Below are 22,331 nucleotides of genomic sequence, written 5' to 3' on the forward strand. Positions count from 1 at the left end.
TCGTGTTTTCCTCAAAGCAATTGTGCAAAGGATATTTCTTGTTAACGGACCCTCCAGTATTTAAATATCTTAACCAAAAATTACTTTTTATGGGATTATTCAAACACTCATTACCTAATCTTACTTCAAAATTCATAATCAATACTACCATTATGCCAAGCTCTTATAAAAAATGCCTGGCCCAGTGCTTTTAGAAATATCTGAAGGCACACGCTTTCCTAGTGTTCACAGTGTCAAGAATGATCACATAGGTTTGTTCTCAGATTTAACTTTACAACATAAAGTTTCCCTTCAATCTTTTATCTCAGAGCTTTAGCCTCCGTTGATTATTATTAACTAGATTTGTTATTTATTATTAGTTGAAATATAATTGCTTTACTTTCTTAATTGAAGTAGAAACCACATATAATGAAATTATATTTTAAGTATATGGTTTGGTGTGATTTGACAACTGTATAAACCTATATAACCACCATTCCAATAAAAATATAAAATATTTGCATCATCCCAGTAATTTTCATTGGGTAACCACCCAAAGGTATGATTTTAACTTATATCATGAGAGAATAATTTTACATGTTCTTAAACTTATCATAAATAAAATTATATAGAAAATACTCTCTTGAGTTTGGTTTCTATTACTGGCCATAGCATTCATGAATGTTTTTGCTTATAACACAAGTTGGGTCCTTTTCCCACTGTGTACATATACTACAATTTATTAAATTAATTTGCTTATCGAGGGACATTGGCTTCTTTCCAGGTTTGGGCTGTTGTGAATAAAGCTAACTATAGAATTCTTGAGTAAGACTTTTGGTGGATATACATGCTCATTTCTCTTGGGCAGGTAAGTAAAAGTAAAACTTATGAGTCATAAGGTAGACGTGCGCATAGCTTTAAACAAAACTGCCAAAGAGTTTGCTAAAGGGGTGATGGTATATAGTCATACCAGTCATTTAAATTTTAGCTATTCTCGTGGGTGTGAAGGGAATCTTGCATTTTCCAAATAAATAGTAAAGTTTCGCCACTTTTTATGCCCCAAGTTAGAAAATAACTCAGTCATGATTTCTTCTAATATTTATATGGATTAAAACCCATTTAGATTCTCCATTTGGAATTTATCTTTGTAAGAAATTCATGCGATTCAATCTATTCCCATATGGCTACTTAACTAGCCCAACATTTATTTAAGGGTTTCTCTTTTTCTCAACGAATTTGAGATGACGCTTTCATAATACACTGAATTTTCATTAGCACTTAACACCAATTCTGGGTTCTCTACTCAGTTCAATTTTTCTTCCCATTACCTCTACTTCACAACATACACACACACAAAACAAATTCAGCTTGGATTGTAGGCTTAATGTGAAAGTGAAAACAGTAACTATTTCTAGAAGAAACCATAGTATGCATTTGTAACTGTGGAATAGGCAAAAAAAGGACCAGCGCACCCACAAAGCAAAACCCTAGAGGAGACATAAAGAAAAGGGAGCAGAGCAAACCACCATGGAAAACCACCAATGGACAGAGGCAGGCAGAAGCAGAGGGGAGAAGAAACAATGTAAATACGAAACAACCAGAAAGCAATTAATCTCATGGCCTGACTCCTTATATATCAATAGGATCTCTATATGTAAAGAGATGGAATTCACCAATCAAAATACAGAGTGGCTGAAACACGGAATGGCTGAAACAAAAGACTCAACTCTATGCTGCCTACAAGAGATTCGCTTCGGTTTTACGGACACACATAGGCTCAAAGTGAAGACATGGAAGAAGATATTCCATGCAAGTGGAAACCAAAACACACTTTAAGTCAAAAACTGTAGCAACAGACAAAGAAGATCGATATATAATGATAAAAGGGCCAATTTATCAAGAAGATATAGCAACCATTCTGACCACAATGGTATGAAACTAGAAGTCAATAACAAGAAACTGGAAATCTGAAAACATGTGAAAACTAAACACACGCACACAGCCCACCTACCAGCAAGGAGGGAACTCCAGGCCAAGAAACCCCACGGCCTGTGGCAGCTTGACCTGAAGAGATGGCCACTGTGTCACCCACAGCCATGGTTGGAGACACTTGCTGGTGCTCACTGGAGAGGCTATGGAGCTTGATCTAGGTCCCAACCTCCCAGAGGCGCTGCATCCGCTGCCCAGCTGGTCCCGCCCACCCCTCGCCGGCTCTGCAAGGCTGCTGGTCCACCTTAAGCGGCGTCGGCTCGGGCGGGGGGCATTTCCTGCTGGAGGTGGGCCTGACCACCGGTCTACCCCACGCAGGGGCAGGTGCCCGGGGCTTCCTGCCGGTCACTCCACCCTGCCCCCGGGGCACTGAGGGGCTCGCCTGGCCTTGGGCCTTTCACCCACCCAAACTCCTAAGCCTGCAGCTTGGACCAGGGAGGCGGAGGGACCAGATCCCTCCCCCTGCTCGCTAGCTGTTCTCTAGCCGAGTGGCCAGAGGACTGTGAGGTGGGAAGGGGATAAACAACTAAGGTGCCCTTGCACAGCTGCCACCCCCTCGTGAACACCGGAGTGTGGGGAGCTCCAAATGGGAGGGGTCTGGGACTACCGAGAACAGCGTGAACTAGGGCAACAGCCTGCCCGCAGACACGCTGCTCCGAGGTGCTTAGGGACGGGTCTGTGCAAACAAGCCCAGGAGGGCACTGACATGCCACAGCGCCAGGGCCTGCGGGCTGGGAACAGGGTGCCTGGTGTCCTCTACGACGTCCACCTGTTGGGCATGGCCTGCAGTGTGCCACGGCTGCGTGGTTTCAGAAAGCCGCAGGCACTCGCCGGGCCAGAGTACCAAGGCGAAGAGAGACCCGCCGTTCGAGGGTCCAGGGCAGCGCGCAGAAGGCCTACCAGATTCTGCCGAGTGCGCACGCGCAAGGGCGCGCGCGCAGCCGGGTGCTGGGGAGTCCCAGGCTTGGGTGGGCTTCCGTATCTAGCATCGGAAGGAGGGCGTGGTGAGCTGCAGTTTTCTCGCGGGTCTTCGGCCCCGCCCCCTCACCGACCAGCCCCGCCTCCTCACCGCCCAGTCCGGCGTCCCTAGCCACTGGGTCTACCTTAAGGGGCGCGCTGACATCAGCCGCTGCCGCGCCGCCCGTAGGGTGGGATTTCCTCCTCCTCTGCTGCGGCCGCCACCGCCGCTGCCACCACCGCCGCGGGTCCTGCGCCGCGTCCAACCCGCCAACCCCGGCACGACTCCGCCGGCCCCGCCCGTCCGGCCCCGGGGAGGGATGCGGCGGCGCGGCGCCCAGGATGCCCCGCAGCCCCGGGACGCGCCTCAAACCTGCCAAGTACATCCCAGTGGCAACGGCCGCCGCGCTGTTGGTCGGTTCCAGCACCCTGTTCTTCGTGTTCACGTGAGTGTGCCGCGTCGCCGGGAGCGCGGGGGCTACAGCTGGGTCAGAAGGTGTCGGGACCCGGTACAGCTCGGAGGGCTGGGAAGGGCAAGGCTGGCACCAGGGCTCTAGGCACCCTGGGCTGAGGCTGAAACCGTGAGTGTGCTTTTCCTGGGGCACCAACGAAAGGTGAGTTCTGCGTGTGCGGACACTAGTGCCCGGTGGGCACCGAATGAGTGTGCCAGGCAGGCCCTAGGTGTGAAGCTCTGCACCCGGACAGGAGAGTGTGTGGTGGCTGTTCAGGGTGTGGCTGTAGCCATCCCCTCCCCACAGCCTTCAGGAGGGGGCGTGGGCTGCCCGGAGTCACTAGCTTTTCTTTCAAGGAGCTGAGGGCGTCTCTTGGGTCCCCTCTGGCTGCCTGGCCAGGGACCAGAGCCAGGTTGTTCCTGAGTAGGTGTGGGATGGCCTGTGTCTCACGTGCCTGCCCCACAGCCCTCGGTGACTTTGGCCTGGCAGTACCCTCCACCCTTCCTTGACCTTCTTTCCGGGAAAGCCTGGGGATCACAGCTGGAGGGCCTAGGCCAGGCCACACCCAGGGGCACTGGTCAAGGCCGGCATTGGAACCCTTGATGCAGAAAGCAGGCAGGGCTCTGGGCTTTTGCAGCTTTAGCTTCACCTGAAACACAGGCTGGCTCACAGACCGAAGTGGTGGGCTGAGGATACAGCTCCCTCCCCAAGTCTCCTTCTGGCACAAGGAGAGATTGGGGACTCCTGACTTTAGCTGTGCAGGTCTGTGACCACCCCCTTCCACAAGTCCCAGGCTCAGACACAGCCCAGGTGACCAACGCAACAACCATTCAAACCTTCCTGGGGACCTGATGCCTCAGGTGTCCCTGAAGCCAGTGGGGCCTCTATTCAGAGGGCGGGCAGCCCCCGAATGTGAGGGAGCCTGGAGCAGGGTGGCCAGGGGCCAGCCTGGCACCCTTTCACTTTAGAAAGAGCGAGGGTGGCTGCCTTGTGTGTGGTGAGTCTGCACCGGGTGCCTGTGGAGGCGGGAGAGCCCACTACCTGGACTCCGGAGCTGGGTAGGCGCCATAGGCTGCCGAGAGTGTGTTTAAAAAAGGCCTGTGTGGACGGGCTTATTTCTGGCTTTGGTGAGCAGGCGTGTTCTTGTCACTGAGATGCTGCTCACTGTGGGGCAGAGAGGAGAGGGGCAGGTGGGCAGCAGGCGCAGGAAGAGGGGGGAGGAGTCCTGCTGGGTGTTCTGGGGGCGGTGGGGCCCAGCCCAGTCCTGGAAGGGGGCGTGGGGGTGGGTCGAGATGCGGGGTTTGAGGGAGTCTTGGCCTCTTCTTGCCATCTCAGTTTCTCATTTCCTAAGTGCAACTTAGCATTTTTCCTCCTAACTTTCAAAGTAATACATGTTTTCTACTGAGAACTTGTGAAGTGCAGGGAAAATAAAACATTTAGAAAGAAATTGAAATTGACCCCACTCCAGAGAGCCGGTGCAGCTGTCCCCAGGCTCTCCTGGCCTCGCTGTGCGGTGGTTGCTCATGTGAGGTGCGCCCTTCCGGGGATTTCAGAGGGCTCTTCCTCGCTGTCCTGTGAACTTGACCCACCCCGCAATAGTAGGCTCTGAGGCTGCTGCTCCCTTTGCACCCTGCTGCATGCCAGGTCTCCTTTCCTCGGTTTTCACAGATGAGGGTCTGGGTTCAGGGACATCATGCTGGGAGGTGCAGGGTTCCCTTAGGGTACCACAGGAAGTACTGGCATTCCGCCCTGTGTATGGCCCAGGAGAAGGGGACATGTGTGTCCCTGTGGCAGGATGACGGTCCAGGGGTACTAGCTGGGTCTAGGTGGAGTGACCATCTAGCCAAAGGAGTCTCACTTATCCCCCAGGACAGGGCTCCCCTGCAGCCTGACCCTGAGGCCAGCTACAGTCCCTGGGCCAAATTGACCCTGGCCTGCCCCTGCCCTGGCAGCTGGGTTCTTGAGAAGGGGCTCTGTGGGGCAGGCCAGGGTCACTGATGCTAGCATGATATGCCAATTCTGGGGAGGCAGTGGTCCAGGCGGTGCTCTTCTCAGGACTGGTCTTTAATCACCCCGGTACCCGTGCTTCTTTCTGCCCTGTTCCTGGGCCCAGGCCTGTGGCAGACTCAGACACGCGCAGGGAGGGAGCAGCGCTCCTCTGCCCTCTTCCCACCGTCAGGCCCATGGTGTTCTATCTCTTCTGCCTTTGGTCCTTGGACGTCACTGGATGCTGAGGGGCCCCGGGCCCTGTATCTGCACTCAGTAAACATGAGTTGCCCCTTTAGGGCAGGCCTACACAGGCAGTAGCTCCTGGTGTCACACAGGGTGGTAAACTGGGGGCCTGGAAGACCAAGGCCAGCGCAGGGCTGGAGCCAGCAGTCAACTCAGACATGTTGCCAGGACAATTTGGGGTGTGGAAAGGATATTAGGAGGTGGGGGCATCCCTACTCTGAGAATGGGGAGCACACCACAGGGCCAGTTCCCAGAGGCCCTTCTCCTCCAGGAAGTCTTCCTGGGTTCCTGGTGCAGTTGTGTCCTCCTGGGCCCCAAAAACCCCTGGGCCTTTCACACTGTGACTCAGTGCCAGGTTGGGTCTGGTGCTGGTGTTGGGGTGGGGGGCCCAAGGGTCTGCAGCCCTCTGCCCCTGCCCCTTACTCCTCCCAGAGCCACTTTGCAGAAGGATGAGACCCTGTGAACATCAGAGAGCTGGGCTGCTTGGCGGGATGCCAGTGCCTGGGGCTGGGCTGGCCATCTTGTCTCTGTCTGGGGCCCATTGGTTGACTTTTGAAATGTCGGGGCCTGTTCCCAGGATGGGCCTGAGCCCTCCCCATGCTTGGAGGCCCAGACAGGCAACAAGGCCCAGCCTAGGACAGTGGGAGGTCCAGCCCAGGACCAGGCCAGCCCATGGTGTGCCTAGGTGGACAGAGCTCTGGCAGAGGCTGCAGGGGGTGGGAGTATCTTGGTGTGAGCCCCCTGCCAGGACTCGCTGTATGTGGCCTGGGGTATCCCTGGCCCCGTGAGCTTCAATTTCCTTTTGTAGGGATGGGATGGGTGGGTACACTTGGCCGGAGGCCTTGCCTGGCTTGGTCAGGGCAGAGTGGCCACAGACCTTCTGTTCCTGGGTGTCTCTGTGTGTGAATATAAACTGTTAATGAAGAACCCAATTTAAATGAAAATGTCTGAGTTAAAATTTTCAGTCCACATTTAACTTCAGTGCACATGCTGCTCCTGCAGAACCTCCCACCCGGCCTTGGTCCCAGGCCTCAACATGGGTGGGGCTCATGGCAGTGGTGTGTGGTCCTGACGCTGGAGAGGCGGGGTTGTCAGGGAGGAGGGCTCGGAGCCTCAGCTGGGCTGCCCCCCCAACCCCACTCCCAGTCTCACTCTGGCCCAAAGCCTAGCTGTAGCCAGCAGGGAGTGTCCGGCCCCTGCCCAACTGGGCGAGCCTATAGTGCATCATCCCCTGGGTGGGATGTGGGGTTACATTCCTGTGGCTGGGGGGGCCCTCCTGGAGCCTAGCACAGACTGACGGTGGGCTGAGCACTATTGTCTGCCAGGCTCTGCCCAGAGCTTGTGTGTCCTTACACGTCCTGCTCACCTGGTCCATGGGGAGCAAAGGGAATCCCAGGGAGAGAGAAGGGCGGTGAGAAGTATCTGAGCCTGAGTTGGACAGGACTAGTCAATGAGAGGAGAGATGTGTGTTCACAAGTGCTTATGTCTGTGTTTGTGCAGGTGCGCATGTGTGGCCATGTGTGTGTGTGTCCATGCAGGTATGCAAGTGTGCCTGTGAGTGCACAAGTGGGCACATATGTACATGCAAGTGTTTGCACATGTGTATGTGTTGACACGTTTGTGTGCCCACGCACCATTTATGTGTAATTATGTGTGCACATGTGTCTATATGCGTGCTTTTGCAGTGTGCTCTTGTGTACTTATACATGTATGTTTTGGAGCATTTCTGTGTGTGCACTGCACACATGTGCATGCGCCTGTCCCTCCATGTTCACATGGGTATGTGCTTATGTCTGGACACGTGTTTGCACGGGCTCTTTCGTCTTCCCCCTTTTAGGCCTCACGTTTCCCAAAGTGGCTGAGTTCCAGACCTTACCAACATTGGCCATGAGCCATACCCCTAAGGCGTGAGCCAGGCCTGTGCCCCCCCCCCCTTATAGCACTGCTTGTGGTAAAGCCCATCTGGGGGGGCGGGTATGGAGGAGCCAGGATCGCATGGGAGTGCCAAGTCCTGGGTCTGAATCAAGTCTGGGGGTCGGCTGGAGATGGTGGACAGAGGGGCAGTGGCTCAGGTCCCAGTTAGAGGGCCTGAACCCCTCCCCAGCCTATCTAACACCAACTAAGGCCGCCCCCCATCCCTGGCCACCCAGCACCTCAATGGAAGCATTGACCAGTCACAGTGCAGGTTTCCAAACCTGGCCCCAGTGCCACACAGCTGCACACCTCCCCCGAGCCCCAGGCATCTAATCAGGATCACTGTCCAACCCATGTAGTCTGGGTGTTCACTAAGGCTCAGGGGGGACAAAGCAGTACAGGCTGCCCAGGCTAGCAGAAGCTCGGGTCAGCATGGGGGAGGGGGCTGCCCACAGGGTTCAGCCCCTGCCAGCATATGTGATGGTTTTGAATCCCAGCTGAGACACAGACTTGTCCCAAGACCTTGGGCATGTGTCAAGCCCTCTGCTACTGACTCCTTGTTTATGAAATGGGAAGGATAGAAGAGAAGTACCCCTTCCCCCCACAGCTGGGAGGGTGGAATGTATGGTCCACTGTGCAGGGCAGATGGGCAGTGGGTCCTGTGTACTATTCATCAGTGAAACCTGAACAGAATGGTGGGCGGGGCTCACACTCCAGTCTCCTCCCCATGTGTCCTTGGGCTTTCAGTGCCTACCTTCCTGCTGTGCTCCGTGCCTGCACATCTGCCCACCCTCAGCTAGCTCCAGTGCATTCTGGGTTCCCTTGGCCTCTTTCTTTCCCAGAACAGGCTGCCTCCACTGGCCCTCGGACTGTGCAGGTGCACGAGGGCCCATGTGTGCTTTAATGCTCTCCTGTCACTGTCTTGAAATTCTTCGTGCTTTTTAAAATAAGTGGCCTACATTTTCATCTTGCACAGATCATGTGGCCAGCCCTTCCCAGAAGGCGCCATGGGGTTCAACCACCCATTTGGGGTCCACAGTGCCGCACCTCTCCCTGGGTCCCAGGCATACCTGGAAAGCCCTTCCGCACTGGCATTTGGACCTGTGCCCCCCACCACCACCTTGCTGGGCAGACCATGCCTCAGGGGCCCACTGTTGCCTTGCTGAATGGGATTGGATCAGAGCTGCAGACACACAATGAGCACTGTCTGTATGCTGGGCTTCAGCATGCAGGGATGGGGTGTGTGGAAGGCATCCACTGGTGGGCACTCGGGCTGCTTGGGAAGGGGGTGGTGGAGGAAGCCCTCCTGGCAGAGGGAACCCCGTCCTCAGGCCACGCATCCACCTCTATGGTGGGTCCTGGAGAAGAGGAAGGGGTAACTCGGGCTCTGGGGTGCCAAGCGTACTGCCGTGGGAAGGGAATCTTTAAATAGCTTCTTGCTTTCTACTAAAAATAGCTAAGTTCTGCTGTCATGGAGGTGGTTGCTGGGGTGGCAGGGCTGGCTCCCGGCCAGATCAGGCGTGGGTGTGTCAGTGTGGCCTGAGTGCTTTGGGTGATAGGCAGGGCTCACAGCGAGGGCTGCTGTGGGGGATCCCCACACTGGCCCCCCGACTGTACAATGGGCTTCAGTACTGGGAGGGGAGAAAACCCCCTGAATGCCCCTGCTTCTCACAGCAGCCAGGAGCCATGGGAGAGATGGGGAGCCTGAGGCCAGAGGGGCTTTGTGGGAGCTGAATAGGTGGACTCAGGGACCTACAGCTGAGTTGGGGCAGGGGGCTACAGGCCATGTGCCCAGGGATTGGCAGGTCTCCACAGAGGGGACTCTGGTCAGGTCCCAAGAGGGTTGAGGAAGGTGCTGTCTGTGGCAGAGCGCCCATCAGGGAGGTGTGCATAACCCTTACAGGGCACCAGGAGTCTGAGAAGGCTTCCTAGAAGAGGGGGCAGCCTTGGGAGCCAAGCTGTGAGAGATTTCGAAGGGATGGGGCATTCATTCTTTTCTGGAGTCTCCAAGTGTTCTGCACTGTCACTCGCGGAGTAAAGTGACCTACTAAAAAGAAGGGGCTTGCCCGGTGGCTCAGACACTGAGACTGCGCCTCTCAGGGAAAAGCAGGGGTAATGCCACTTTGCATTTACTGGCTGAGAACTGGGGCTCCTCACACCCAAGGATCTCCCTGCTAAGGGGGCCTCACTGGGCTGGGAACAGGTCTGGGTGAGGATGGGGTGGCCTTAGGGGTCACTGGCACCTGTCAGTCATGGCGCATGGGCAGAAAGGGCTCGTTTCCCTCCTGGGAGCCTGGGAAGGTTGCTGGGTCGGGTGGGAAGATGTGGATGGGCTCTGGCCACCCCTTCTAAACCATACCACTGCAGGCCTGTGGGCCTCTCTAAGCCTCAGTTTGCTCAACTGTGAGTTAAATTCCTAACAGCCACCTGGGGACTTGCTGGGTTTCGAGTTGGCACCCAGAGTCTGCACAGCCCAGCCCTGATGGCTGAGCAGAGGAGCAGCAGGCAGCTGGGTGAGGTCTCCCAGAGGGCCCGCGGCAGCAGTGGCCTTCCTGACTGCCATGCTCAGTACTGACGGTGACCTTAAGGCCTGTACATGCACATACATACCTAATTCCTCTGCTCCTGAGTCACCCACCACACTCCCAGGCCCAGCTCTGCCCTGCTGTTCCATACAGATGCCCGTGGTTGACACGAGCTGTGTCCCCAGCTGTTCCTGTCTACAATGGCATCATCTTCCTCTTCGTCCTGGCCAACTTCAGCATGGCCACCTTCATGGACCCTGGCGTCTTCCCCCGAGGTAGGGCCTTGTGCCGGGGCAGGTTATCTGCTCTCTTTCACTGGAGTGTGAGTGGCTGACAGAGGGAGAGCCTTTGGTAGGGGATCCTAGTGGGTGGGTTGGCAGAGATCAGGGAGGGGCTCTCCTGCTGGGGAAGCCACTTCCCTGCCACTCCCTTTGGTTCTGGCCCACAGCGGATGAAGATGAGGATAAGGAGGACGACTTCCGGGCCCCGCTGTACAAGAACGTGGATGTGCGGGGCATCCAGGTCCGTATGAAGTGGTGTGCCACGTGCCACTTCTACCGCCCACCACGCTGCTCCCACTGCAGTGTCTGCGACAACTGTGTAGAGGTGACCGTCCTGCCGCCCCATCTATCCCTCCCCACTGTGCCCCTCCTCCCGCCCACTATTCACCCTGACGTGCTGCTCCTGCCCAGGACTTCGACCACCACTGCCCCTGGGTCAACAACTGCATTGGGCGCCGCAACTACCGCTACTTCTTCCTGTTCCTCCTGTCGCTTAGTGCCCACATGGTGGGTGTCGTCGCCTTTGGCCTGGTCTACGTGCTGAACCATGCCGAGGGGCTGGGAGCCGCCCACACCACCATCACGTATCCTTGGCCTAACCACAGAGGCATTGTGGACTGGGGGCATGTTTCACAGGGGAAACTGAGACTCAGGGGGGTGGATCAGCCACCTGGGAATCTGCAGGGGGTGGGTTGCCTTTCCTTCCTGGATGGGTGGGTAGTTTGTCCACAGGCACCTGCTCTGTGTCTTCGCCCATGGCCATTGGCCTTAACGGGCCAGCATGGCTGTCATGTGTGTGGCTGGCCTCTTCTTCATCCCTGTCATTGGCCTCACTGGCTTCCACGTGGTGCTGGTCACTCGAGGGCGCACTACCAATGAGCAGGTGCAGACCCTTTTGGGGGGCATACAGTGGTAGGGATGGGGGACCCTGATGCTTAGAGGGTCAAGGCTGCAGGAGGACCCTGTGGGGGGTGGGACGGGGGGCAGGGCTGCAGGGGCCCTCAGCCAAGGTGGCTATGTAGTAGTGCTGGTGGAGCTCTGGCCCAGCATACCCCTCTGGAGTTTGGGCTGTGGGGCTGTGCCACTGCAGCCCCCGGTGACCCAGGGCCTGTAAATTCCACAGCTCCCTGCAGGGACAAGCTGAGGTGACCTGGGCGGGGCTACCACTGGGCTCACCCTGACCAACCTGTGAGGAACCCCAGCTGTCCCTCTGTCCACCTTGGCCTGGGCCCTGGGTGGCCGTACTGGCTGAGGGGTCCCTTGTCCACAGGTGACGGGGAAGTTCCGTGGGGGCGTGAATCCCTTCACCCGAGGCTGCTATGGGAACGTGGAGCACGTGCTATGCAGTCCCCTGGCTCCCCGGTGAGGCCTGGGTAGGGTGTCGAGGGGACCTCTGTGGGGTTCAGGGTGGGCAGCTATGGACCGGACCCTAAGCCTGGCCTACTTCTGCTTCGGCAGGTGGGACTGGCCCTGCCCTTGGTGTCCATTCAGACTGGGTCACCCTTGTCACTGTCCCCTCTGCCCCTGGTGCAGGTACGTGGTGGAGTCACCCCGGCTGCCACTTGCTGCTCGCCTGAAGCCGCCCTTCCTTCGGCCCGAACTCCTGGATCGAGCCCCACCGCTCAAGGTCAAGCTTAGTGACAATGGGCTGAAGGCTGGCCTGGGCCGAAGCAAGGTGGGGGCCCTGGGATGGGTAGGAGGTGGGATGAGGGTCAGGCCCTTGGAGGCAGGAAGCAGCTGCATTGGAGGGCCGTAGAAAAATGGAAGGGGGAGGAATTGGGCAGATTCTAAGGAGAGGTCTAGGTCCCAGGGCCCTGGGAGTTCCCAGTTAAGCCCCGTCTCTGGCCCACACTCTACCTACTACTGACCACGCCCCCTCCCAGTCTAAGGGCAGCCTGGACCGGCTGGAAGAGAAGCCATTGGATCTGGGGCCGCCACTGCCCCCCAAGTCGGAGGCTGGCACATTTGGCAGTGACCGGCAGACCACACGCCCAGGCAGTGCTGGTGAGGTGGGGCTGGCCACATGAGGGGATGTTGCGTGTATTCACCCCAGCCTGACTGTGGTCCATCTCCCACAGAGAGCGCCCTGGCAGCACAGAGGACCAGCCCCCCGACACCTGCAATGTACAAGTTCCGGCCTGCCTTTCCCACGGCTTCGAAAGCGCCTTTCTGTGGGCCGAGTGAGCAGGTGAGGAAGCCTGGCCTTGTCCTGGAGACCCTCCCCCAGAAGCTTCGCCCCCTGGGAGGCCCTGCCTGGGGCATAGAGGGTGTCAGTAGGATCCCACCTTGCAGAGATCCCCGCTGGGGCCGTTGGAGGAGAGTGTTCTGGGAGGCACTGGTGCAGGCAGCCCTGGCCCTACTCGCTTTGCCTGCACTGCCCGCTGGCCTGGTAGGCGGCTGCCCCCAGGAGCACTGTGCTGGGATGCCCGGAATTCCACCATTAGTCACTCCGTAAGGCCCACGGGAAGGCTTCACAAGAATCTGAGGTTGTTTGTGAAAGCACATTATTCCGGAGTTGCATAAGCATTGTGTGCTCACTTTAGAGCAATCGGCAGCGATGGACTGCCTGAGGAATTCCCAGGAATTCCCCGAATGTTCCCAGGCTGCCTGTCCTTCCACACGGCCACCCAAGAGGCAAGCCCTGTGGCTCAACCAGCACGCCTGGACCAGCCCCCAACCCACCCAGGAAGCCCCTCCTCTTAGGACCAATGTCTCACCTGAGCTTGCTTCTCTGGGCCCACTGGCTGGGCCGTGAGTCTGAGCCTCCCTGGGCAATGTGCTGTGAGTGGCCCTTCTTGGGGATAGAGACAGCTTTAGGTGCCCTCACCGCAGGTCACCTCCTTCCTTGGAATGTCCTGGATCCCACAGAGGGTCTGGGGTTGGCCCAGTGCCCTGAGGCCACATTCGTCCCCACCCATGCCCCCTCTGGGTTTTTAGGCTGTCCCCAGCCCAAGCGTTGCATCATGAAGACTGTCAGTGGGGCTGCCCCCTGATCTAGGTGGGCTTCAAGGACACTGCCCTGGGTGTATGTAGTGGCTAGCTGTGGCCCTGGAGTGCCCTGACCCTTGGGTGGGGTGCCCAAGAGAGGGCCCCGGTCACTATGTGATCATTGCATCTCAAGGCCCAGTTCCTGAGGCTGCCGTCCCCATCACTGAGATTCAGACTGGAGCAGTAGGCACACCCTTCCCTGGGGAGACTCAATCTGGGACTGTTGTTCTATCCGTCCTGTTTCCACCTCCTGTAGTCAGGGGATAGAGAGCTTCTGGGACAGCTTCTTGGTTATACCTGCTACCGTCCTTGATGCCCACTGGATGTGGGCACAGAGCATCCAGTGTCCAGGTGGGACACAGGTGGTGGGCAGTGGGAGATGCGCACCATCTGTCCCTGCAGGTCCCAGGCCCCGACTCCCTGACTCTGGGGGAGGACAGCATCCACAGCCTGGACTTGACGTCTGAGCCCAGCCTGGACCTCCCTGACTACACATCTGGTGGTCTGCATACCGCCTACCCGCCGTCCCCACCGCTCAGCACTGCTGACACCTTCTCGGGGGCCTTGCGATCCCTGAGCCTCAAGGCTGCAGGCCGACGGGGTGGGGACCACATGGCCCTCCAGCCCCTGCGCTCCGATGGTGGGCCCCCAACACCTCATCACAGCATCTTTGCCCCCCATGCACTGCCCAACCGTAATGGCAGCCTGTCCTATGACAGCCTGCTTAATCCTGCCTCGCCTGGTGGCCGTGCGTGCCCTGCTCACCCCTCAGCCAGTGTGGCCAGCTACCGCTCCCCCTACCTGCACCCTGGGGCTGTGGGCGACCCACCACAGCCTCCAACCCGCAGCTTCAGCCCCGTGTTGGGCCTCCGGCCGAGGGAACCCTCGCCTGTGCGCTACGACAACCTGTCTAGGACCATCATGGCTTCCATCCAGGAGCGCAAGGATAGGGAGGAGCGTGAGCGGCTGCTGCGCTCGCAGGCCGACTCGCTCTTCGGCGACTCGGGTGTCTACGATGCCCCCAGCTCCTACGGCCTGCAGCAGGCCGGCGTGCTGTCTGAGGGCCTGCGGGGCCCCGTGCTGCGCTTCGGCTCCAGAGACGACGTGGGGGCCGGGCCTGGCCTCGGAGGCACCCGAAACCCTGCGCTGCAGACGTCGCTGTCCTCCCTGTCCAGCGCAGTGAGCCGGGTGCCGAGGACCTCCTCCTCCTCCCTGCAGGCGGACCTGGTCAACAACAATGCCCCGGGACCCCGGCCAGGCAGTGGCTCCCACAGGTCTCCCCTGCGCCAGGGCCCGCCCTCCCCGCCCAGCACTCCCCGCTCACCTTCCTACATGGGCCCCAAAGCCGTTGCCTTCATCCACACGGACCTCCCGGAACCACCGCCCTCACTGGCCATGCAGAGGTGGGTGTTGGGGGTGCTGCAGGCTTCCCGGCAGGGGGCAGTGTCCATCTGTCTGTAGGACCGTTTGGCTGAGCAAGGGGGGGGAGGCTTGGCTGGAAAGCCTGGAGTCGCCTATGGGATGGACCTTCCTGGCTGGCACGTGTGAGGGTTGTGCCCCTCCAAGGATGCCCTGGCGTGTCCCGAGGTGTGGGAGGACTTGAATCTTAGCCCAATGCTCCACATTCCCCTCAGCCAGCACAGACCCGCGGGTGAGGGCCGTCAGGCCTTTTTCCTCAGGAGGTGGTGCCACTGTCCCTGTCCAGGAGGCTGAGCGGGGGTCAGCACCCTGCTGCACTGTGTGCTACCATGGGTAGGGTGCACAGCTCTGGAAGCGGGGCCTTCCCTTCTCAGAGATGGAGAAACTGGGCCTGGAAGGGCAGGCCGGTCTTGAGCCTTCAGTGGGTGGGTAACTGAGGATGTGGGGCTGGCTGTCTGGCAGGTCAGGTCCAAGTACAAGAAAAGAGCACCTGCTGTGTATGGGTCCTGCACTGCACGCAGCAGCATTTCAGGGCATCACCCCAGCCGTCTTGAGCTTAGGCTGGGTAAGGGGGTCTCTATTGTGGGTATAGCTGGTCCAGCAGGTGGCAGCTGCACAGAGAGGCAGCGGTGGCAGCTGAAGGAGGGAGAGTCTCCTGCCCTCATGACTAGGCAGCAAGGTCATTGCTAGGCAGGCTTCAGGGCAGGAGGGCAGCCCCTCGTTTTCCTGGGGGGAACTGGGAAGGGACCACACAGTCATCACTGGACTTCCCAGCTTAGGGTACCAGGACTGGGGGCTGGGCTGAACCAGGGGCTCAGCTGGCCTGTGTTCACCTGGCCTCCCCACTCTGTGGTCTTGCCAGTGGGAGGGACTGAGGGACCTGGGGTGTGACAGCCATTCTGATGTCTGTCTGTCCTGTGACAGCACAGCCCTCCCCCTACAGGCTCAGAGCAGCCACCTGTTTTCTGGATGGCACCTTCTGAGCTCAGTGGCGTGGGCCACCAGGGCTTTGTCCGCATCATCTGTTTCGTTGCCTTCATTGGCCTCTGTCCTGCCATGGTCCCTTGTTCACCGTTTGTGTGCATGTATGTGTTTGCTTTGATGCAGGGACCACCCTCAGCTGAAGACCCCCCCAAGTAAGCTTAATGGGCAGTCCCCGGGCCTGGCCCGCCTGGGGCCTGCTGCCGGCCCCCCGGGGCCCTCCGCCAGCCCTGCCCGGCACACGCTTGTTAAGAAGGTGTCTGGCGTGGGTGGGACCACGTACGAGATCTCGGTGTGAGGAGTGAGTGACTGCCACCCATCCGCTGTGGCACCACGGGGACCAGGACCCCCCAGCGGCTGCCCCTGCCCCCCGACTTCTCTGCCCTGACAGAGGAGGAGGAGGCCCAGGCCTGGTGTGGACACATCAGCAGGAGAGAACCGCGCCTCCAAGTCTGTCCCTCGTACTCCGACTGTCCATCCACTTATCTGCTCACCAGGGCAGGGTTGGGCCAAGGGCCACTGGCGACAGGATCTGTGTTGGTGTCCCTGCTTCCGTAGGCTGGGCCTTGAGGAGGCATAGACTGCATCTGTGTGGACTGCACACATGTCCCGAGGTTGTCACCAGGCCAGCCCCCACACACTCCCCTTATGGATGGGTCACTGGCCCAGAAATGGACAGAGAGGCCTGGGTCCCTGGCCGTCCTCTGGACTGAGGACCCACCGCCTGGCTGATCCTAACCTGCTGCCTTTCAGACACCCGCTGGAAACTTCTAGTTCGGTGAGGCCGATTCTTCTGCGGGGAGTCCAGCCCTGGCCCACAGGCACCTAGCTCCGGGGCCATCTGGGTTCTGACGGACAGGTGGATGGACAGACTGCCAGCTGTGGGAGGGGTCCTTGCTCCATGTGTCCCATCTCACCCAGCTGGTGGGCGTGTCCCCGAGTCTATGCGCTGAGCTGCCATGCCATGTCCCATGTGTTAAAGCTGGGCCCCCGCTGCCCCCACTGCCGGGAAATTTGCTGTCATTGAAGCCTTAACCTCTGCTTTATGCTCTTGTGGGTGGCACTGGGGCAGGTGGGAGCAGGCACAGGCCGGACGCTGCTACAGGGGCCTCTGAGACCAGGAGTCCCTTCCCTGCCAAATGAGATTCCCTACCCCAAGGCATGCAGAGTCGGGGTGCCAGAGCCTCGGCGCCTGCATGGGAAGCACATGGGGAGGGGGTCAGAGCTCTGCCTGGCACCAGGGGCCCGAGAGGAAGCACACAGCAGCGTCCGCTTGCGTTGTGTCTGTTTTATGTTTTTATATCTACGTCTATATATCTATAATTTTATTAAAAAAAGAAAAAGTCATTTTGATCCTTTCCTTGAGCAAGGCCAGGGCTGTTGCTGATGTTCAGGGGCTCCAGGGTGGGGGGCAGAGCCAGTCAGGCTCTGGGAGAGGTGGTGGCCAGCAGCATGGGACCGGGTGTCTGTGTGGGCATTTCTGCTGACTTAAGCCAAGTTCGAAGGCTGGGAAGTGGGGGCTGGCCCACAGGTCTTTGGCTGGTGAGCATGCAGCTCCCCTGGGCCTGCATCATTCCTGGTAGTAACAGGGCTTTTGGAGAAAGGCTGGGGCTGCAGTTGCCCCAGGGGCCCTGGGGAACACAAGGGCTTGCAGGAGATGGAGGAGGGGGCGTATGTGGGGCCACTCGCTGGCTGGGACCCTGTGGTGGCTGTTGCCATGTTCTGCAGCTGCCTTTACCAGTTAAATGTCTAGAGTGGAGGCATCGGTAATGCATGGCTTTTCAGGACAGAGCTGGGTAGAGATCGGGGGCAGGGCTTGGCCCAGTGTGGGAGGTGCTCCAGACTTTGGAACCTTGCACTGGGCAGCTCTGCCTCAGGCTGACCTCCACCTTTCTGCTTCTCTCTCATGGGACGCTGCGGCCCTCAGGGGGCGGATCGGCACTTGTAGACGTGGATGGGGGCGTCGTGGCCCGTCCAGGGTGCCCTCCGGCCTGCATCTGTGCCACTTTGGCTTCCCTGAGGACCGCCCACTACTGCAGGTCCCCTGGAGTCCGGCCGCTGGGGGGCCCCCCCAAGGAGCTGTGTGCCGTCTACACCTGGCTGCCTCCAGCCTTTTCCCCAGCTTCTCAGGGCCCGAGCGGGACACCAAGTAGGCGTCTGTGGGGCCCGGGACAGCCCAGCCCAGGACAGCTGGGAGGCCAGGCGGCCACAGACCCTGGGGTGTGGGCTGAAGGTCCCCTCTCTATCAGCCAAACCTTGACTGACTCCCAGCCCACTGAGGCCCATGACTGTGTGCCCGCCCACTCAGGAAGTTCCCATCTGCAGGGGGTCCAACACCCCAGATGGGAGCCCCGGATCTGCGGGGACCAGCACAGCCTTCCCAGGGTGTCACACCACCACCTTGATCTCCCTGCTTGACCAAGCACTTTATAGACACCACTTCCTCCTCAGGAGGCCCAGGCCTCTGTGGTAAGGCTGGGGTGGGGGTCTCAGGGTGCCCCTGCAGGTCGCTGCACTCCCCCTTCCCTGAACCCAGCACAGATGCCTTAACCTTCTGGAGCCACCAGCCTGCTGAGCCATCCAGGCCCTGCCACGGCCGAAGGAGAACCAGCCGCCCAGCCCAGTGAGCTCACTCTGCCCAGCCCCTGCCTGGCAGTCTTCACTCCTTCACTCTGAGACATGCCCTTGGGTGCTTGGGGGCGCTTGGGGCGGGGCTCTGCAGTCCCCAGCCAGCCAGGCCTGGATGCCCCTGGGGAGAGGGTAGGGCCCCAGCCAGCCCTTTCCTGCAGGAGCTGCTCCCACATGGGGGTGAGTAAGCCACAAAGCTGTACTCTATTGTTTTAGAAGTATTCCCTACCCCAATTTAATGCCCTAAATAAAATTTTTGCTGTTTACCTCCTCAGCTCTGTCCACCAACGTGGTCCCCCTGTCCTCCAAGCCTTGGGGCAGTGCCGGGAGGTTGGACTGGACAGGGACCCTGGGTTGAAGAGGGGACAGGAGTGGGGCAGGCCAGTGATGGTGGCCGGGTGGGTGTGGGGAGGATGAGGTGGTTGGCCAGACAGGGACTTTGGGTTATGTGGCAGGTACAGGGTTCGGGATGACAACCTGAACCATGATGAAGAAGGAGGCCTGAGGACCCCCAGCCCTCACTTCCAGTGGAGACCCTCCTGGCAACACTCTGCTCAGAGCCCTCTTGGTGCAGGGGGCAGGCTGGGGGCTCCCTGGGTGGGGGGCTGCCATCCAGCAGGCAGATGGAGCATGAAGGCCGAGGTGAGGCTGCCACCCTGAGGGACCCCCACTTTGAGATCAGCCTCTGGATGCAGCAAAATTCTTTGTCCCCCCATCTCCATGGAGACAAGCTCAGACGCTGTGTGTGTCACCACTGTATGTCCGGCTGCAGGCCCAGCCCTCAGGGTAGACCCGCCTCCACCCTTCTCCGAGGCTCGGTGGGGACGGTGTGCCGGCAGGGCTTTGGGCAGGGGCTGGCTCGGCCGCTGGGCGCCTGGGCCATGCTGGCCTCCTCACTGGCGCTGCTGGGCCTCCAGCCTAGAAGGGCAGGAAGTCATCCACCTCGAGGCGCAGGAACGGGCCCAGTAGGGCCCGGAGCTTCCAGACGGTGGCGCGGCTCAGCAGGGGCGGCACTAGCCCCTCGAAGGGTGTGGGGTCCACCACGTACACATAGGCAGCGGTGCAGGCCAGCAGGGTGCCCAGCAGCAGCTTCAGGGCCAGCAGCCTGCAGGCGGTGGTGGTCAGGGGGCAGGGGCGCCCGAAGGACAGTCAGGGGGACTGGGCGCTGCCCACACACTCATGCAGCCACCTACCAAAGCTGGCCTTTGAGGCCTTCGGAGCATCCCAGCTGCAGCTTCGCCTTCTGGGGGCGGGGGGTGGTGGTGGTGGTGTCAGGTCAGAGCCTGCCCTGCTCCCCGCAGGGGTCCAGGTGCTTCATGTTCCTGCTCGCCCCCCTCCCAGGACAGGCACCTGCAACCATGCCTCCCGGGTGACTCTGGTCACCTGGCTCCTGGTGGGTCTCCCACCCTGGGGCCTCTTCACTGGAGCCCACCTCTCCCCTCCCCACACACGGCCTCCAGGGTGGGAAGCTGGAAGGGGACTTACTGCTAGGCACTGGTCCTTCCTTGCCTGGGTGCGGCACTGGGCGCGGTCCCTGCGGGAGTTACACAGTCAGGGCCTTGTGTACTCCCTGCACAGGCCCGGCACCACCCTGGTCTGGGGCCATGGAACTGGTGAGGGATTAGGGATTGGCTTATCGCATCCTGACTGGGACACCCGCCCTGCTCAGCTTAGTCAGGCCACCCCCCCCACTCTGGTCTGTGACCCCACACATCACCCCAGAATCTCCAGTTGAATGTCTTCCATTTGATCTAGCACGCATCGGATATCCTTCTTGAGGCTCTAGGGGGCAGAGGAGGTAAAGGGTCCTCCATTTCTGACCATCCTGCCACACTCGCCTGCCTCTCTCCACTGCCCCAACCCCACTCCTTTCCTGCCTCCCTCAGCCTCTGGGTATTGCTCTTTGGGGAACCTACCAGGAGTCCGGTGGCCTGATTGTTCAGGGCCATGTGCACCTCGGCCACTCCATCCCACACCTGGTCGGGGGAAGGCTAGGTCATGGCCCCAGCATGTGCCCCAACACATGGGTCACCCAGCACCCCTTCCACCCTGGCCAGGTGGGCACCTCAGTAATGGCCATCTTCTTCCTCTCAAACGACAACCGGATCTGTTGCAGCTCATTCTGGGGAAGGAGCACAGTATGGATCCAGGCAGGGCCAGCGGGTGGTCAGCTTCCTCCTCCTCCACCCACCTGGGACTGCTGCACGAAGGACTTGCCCCACCCCTCCCCTGCAGCCCACCTGGGACTGCTGCACGAAGGACTTCTCCCCTCGGCACAGCTCCCGCCGCAGCAGCTGCAAAGGTGCCCTGTCCTCCAGGGTCCTGGTACCAGCCGGCTCAGGGGGCTGCAGAAGAGCCCCTGGGTCTGTGGTCATGGACTGCTTGGGAGCAGAAGTGGAGGGTGTGGTGCATGGAGTCACAGGGTCAGTCCTGACAGCCAAAGTCCTGCTGGGTCTGGGCTGCTGCCGTGTACTTACCCAGGCCAGGGTGGTCCTACTTGAGTGCTCCGGGCACAGGGGCAGGAACTGCTGCCCTGGTCCCAGAAGGGCCCCCAGCTGCTCCCGCCGGTCCTGGGTCTGCCTTTTCTGGGGGCGAGAGGCAGAGAAATGGGACTGCCCATCACAGCTGCTCCTTGGGCAGGAGGCTGAGGCAGCCAGGGCTGGGGATGGGGCGTAGGAGGTCCAGGAGCGGCTGTGGGTTCATTGCACAGACAGGCACAGAGCCTGGGGCCAGCCCTGCAGCCCTGGCAGCAGGCGCCTCACTCACCAGGTTCTGGATCTCCTGCTCCAGCTGGAGGAAGGACTGCTCTGCAGTCCCCATGGGCACACTCTGGAGCTGGGCGGAGGTTGCCCTGGGTGAGGCCAGGGCCCCTGCCCCCTGTGGCAGGTGTGGGCATGGGCAGGGTCTGGGCCCTGAACTGGGGGCTCCTCCCTGCCTGGATGACCCCGGCTCCCTTCCTGAGTGCAGGGGCCAGCCCCACCCCAGCTCTGCCTCCATCTGTCCCGGTCTCGCCCCTGCTGGATCTCTTGGTCTCTGTCTCTGCATCTCTCCCTCTTCACTTGCAATAAAGCCCCCAGGTACCCCACTGCCTACCCTGGGCCTCCCGCCCCCTGTTCCTGGGACTGGGAAAGTCCTGGCAGACTCCACTGAGGGAGTGGAACTGAGAGGCAGTGGGCAGGGCCAGCTTACAAACCCTTGGCAGGGTGGGTCTAGGTATTCTCCATGGCTGCTTGAAGTTGAGGGTTGGGGGCATGGCGGGTGGGAGTGGCCACATGGCCCCAGGGTTTTTGGCCCCTCCATACCTCCCTGTGACCCCTTTCTGACCCAGGGCCACGCTCTGGCCTGGCCAGACCTGCCACCCTCTTAGTGAGGACCCTCCAGGTGTCATAGCTCACAGGTCTGCACCAGGGGCACCTGTCACAAAGGCCTGGACACAACTAGGGAGGTCATAATGGGCTGGGGCTGGCAGGTCCCCTCCCACCACATTCTTCTTCCTGAAGGACCCTCAGCTGGTCACCCCTCCTCTATATTCCCCACCCCACCTACCTTAGCTATGTTTTTAAGTGTAAAACGGGTCATGCAGACACGTGGTTCAAACAAAATCAAACAACAAACTAGGTGTCTGGTGCGATCCTCCCTCACACCTGAGTCCTCCCTCCTGTCCCAGCCCCCAGTAGTCTGGTCATTAACATCCTTCTGGGGACAGCTGCATGTTCTGCACAGGTGAGCATTGCAACCTTGCTACCTCTCCACCCAGAATAGGGCATCCCACAGCCTGGCTTTTTACTTAACATCTCCAGGGCTTTACTTATTTTAAAACAATTTGTTGGAACATTTACTTTAATGGTCCTGTAAGGACGATTGTTCTTTCTTTACAGGTGGGGAAATTGAGGCATGAATACAGTTAGTCACTTGCCCAAGGCCACACCACTGTTAATCGATGAGACTGGATAGGTAGGAGCTGGCTCTCGGCCACTTCAGGGGTC

General features: G+C 59.2%; 2 protein-coding genes across 4 annotated transcripts; one reads left to right on the top strand and one right to left on the bottom strand.

The window, feature by feature from the left end:
• The first annotated feature begins 3,119 nt into the window (after nucleotides 1-3,119).
• Nucleotides 3,120-18,619, top strand: ZDHHC8 (zDHHC palmitoyltransferase 8). 3 transcript variants are annotated; one of them, XM_090292930.1, is made up of 11 exons: nucleotides 3,120-3,371; nucleotides 10,202-10,323; nucleotides 10,497-10,570; nucleotides 10,741-10,913; nucleotides 11,110-11,212; nucleotides 11,600-11,691; nucleotides 11,863-12,004; nucleotides 12,213-12,333; nucleotides 12,408-12,517; nucleotides 13,720-14,720; nucleotides 17,645-18,619. In XM_090292930.1, exons 1-11 carry the CDS (start codon nucleotides 3,268-3,270, stop codon nucleotides 17,868-17,870), a joined length of 2,268 nt encoding a protein of 755 aa, XP_090149056.1. In that variant the 5' UTR covers nucleotides 3,120-3,267; the 3' UTR covers nucleotides 17,871-18,619. The 3 variants fall into 3 exon arrangements, with proteins under 3 accessions (XP_090149056.1, XP_090149054.1, XP_090149055.1); XM_090292928.1 differs by having other exon boundaries at nucleotides 3,121-3,371; nucleotides 10,497-10,654; XM_090292929.1 differs by lacking the exon at nucleotides 17,645-18,619 and adding an exon at nucleotides 15,844-17,394 and having other exon boundaries at nucleotides 3,124-3,371; nucleotides 10,497-10,654.
• Nucleotides 18,620-19,263: 644 nt separating this feature from the next.
• Nucleotides 19,264-21,645, bottom strand: CCDC188 (coiled-coil domain containing 188). Its single transcript, XM_090290565.1, has 9 exons — nucleotides 21,112-21,645; nucleotides 20,823-20,930; nucleotides 20,586-20,690; nucleotides 20,411-20,467; nucleotides 20,262-20,321; nucleotides 20,063-20,127; nucleotides 19,795-19,879; nucleotides 19,539-19,579; nucleotides 19,264-19,450 (listed from the first exon to the last, which is right to left on the bottom strand). Exons 1-9 carry the CDS (start codon nucleotides 21,643-21,645, stop codon nucleotides 19,264-19,266), a joined length of 1,242 nt encoding a protein of 413 aa, XP_090146691.1.
• Nucleotides 21,646-22,331: the final 686 nt, after the last annotated feature.

This window comes from Furipterus horrens, unplaced genomic scaffold (genome assembly GCF_987537825.1).
Source record: "Furipterus horrens unplaced genomic scaffold, mFurHor1.1.pri manual_scaffold_11, whole genome shotgun sequence".
NCBI classification, from domain to species: domain Eukaryota; kingdom Metazoa; phylum Chordata; class Mammalia; order Chiroptera; family Furipteridae; genus Furipterus; species Furipterus horrens.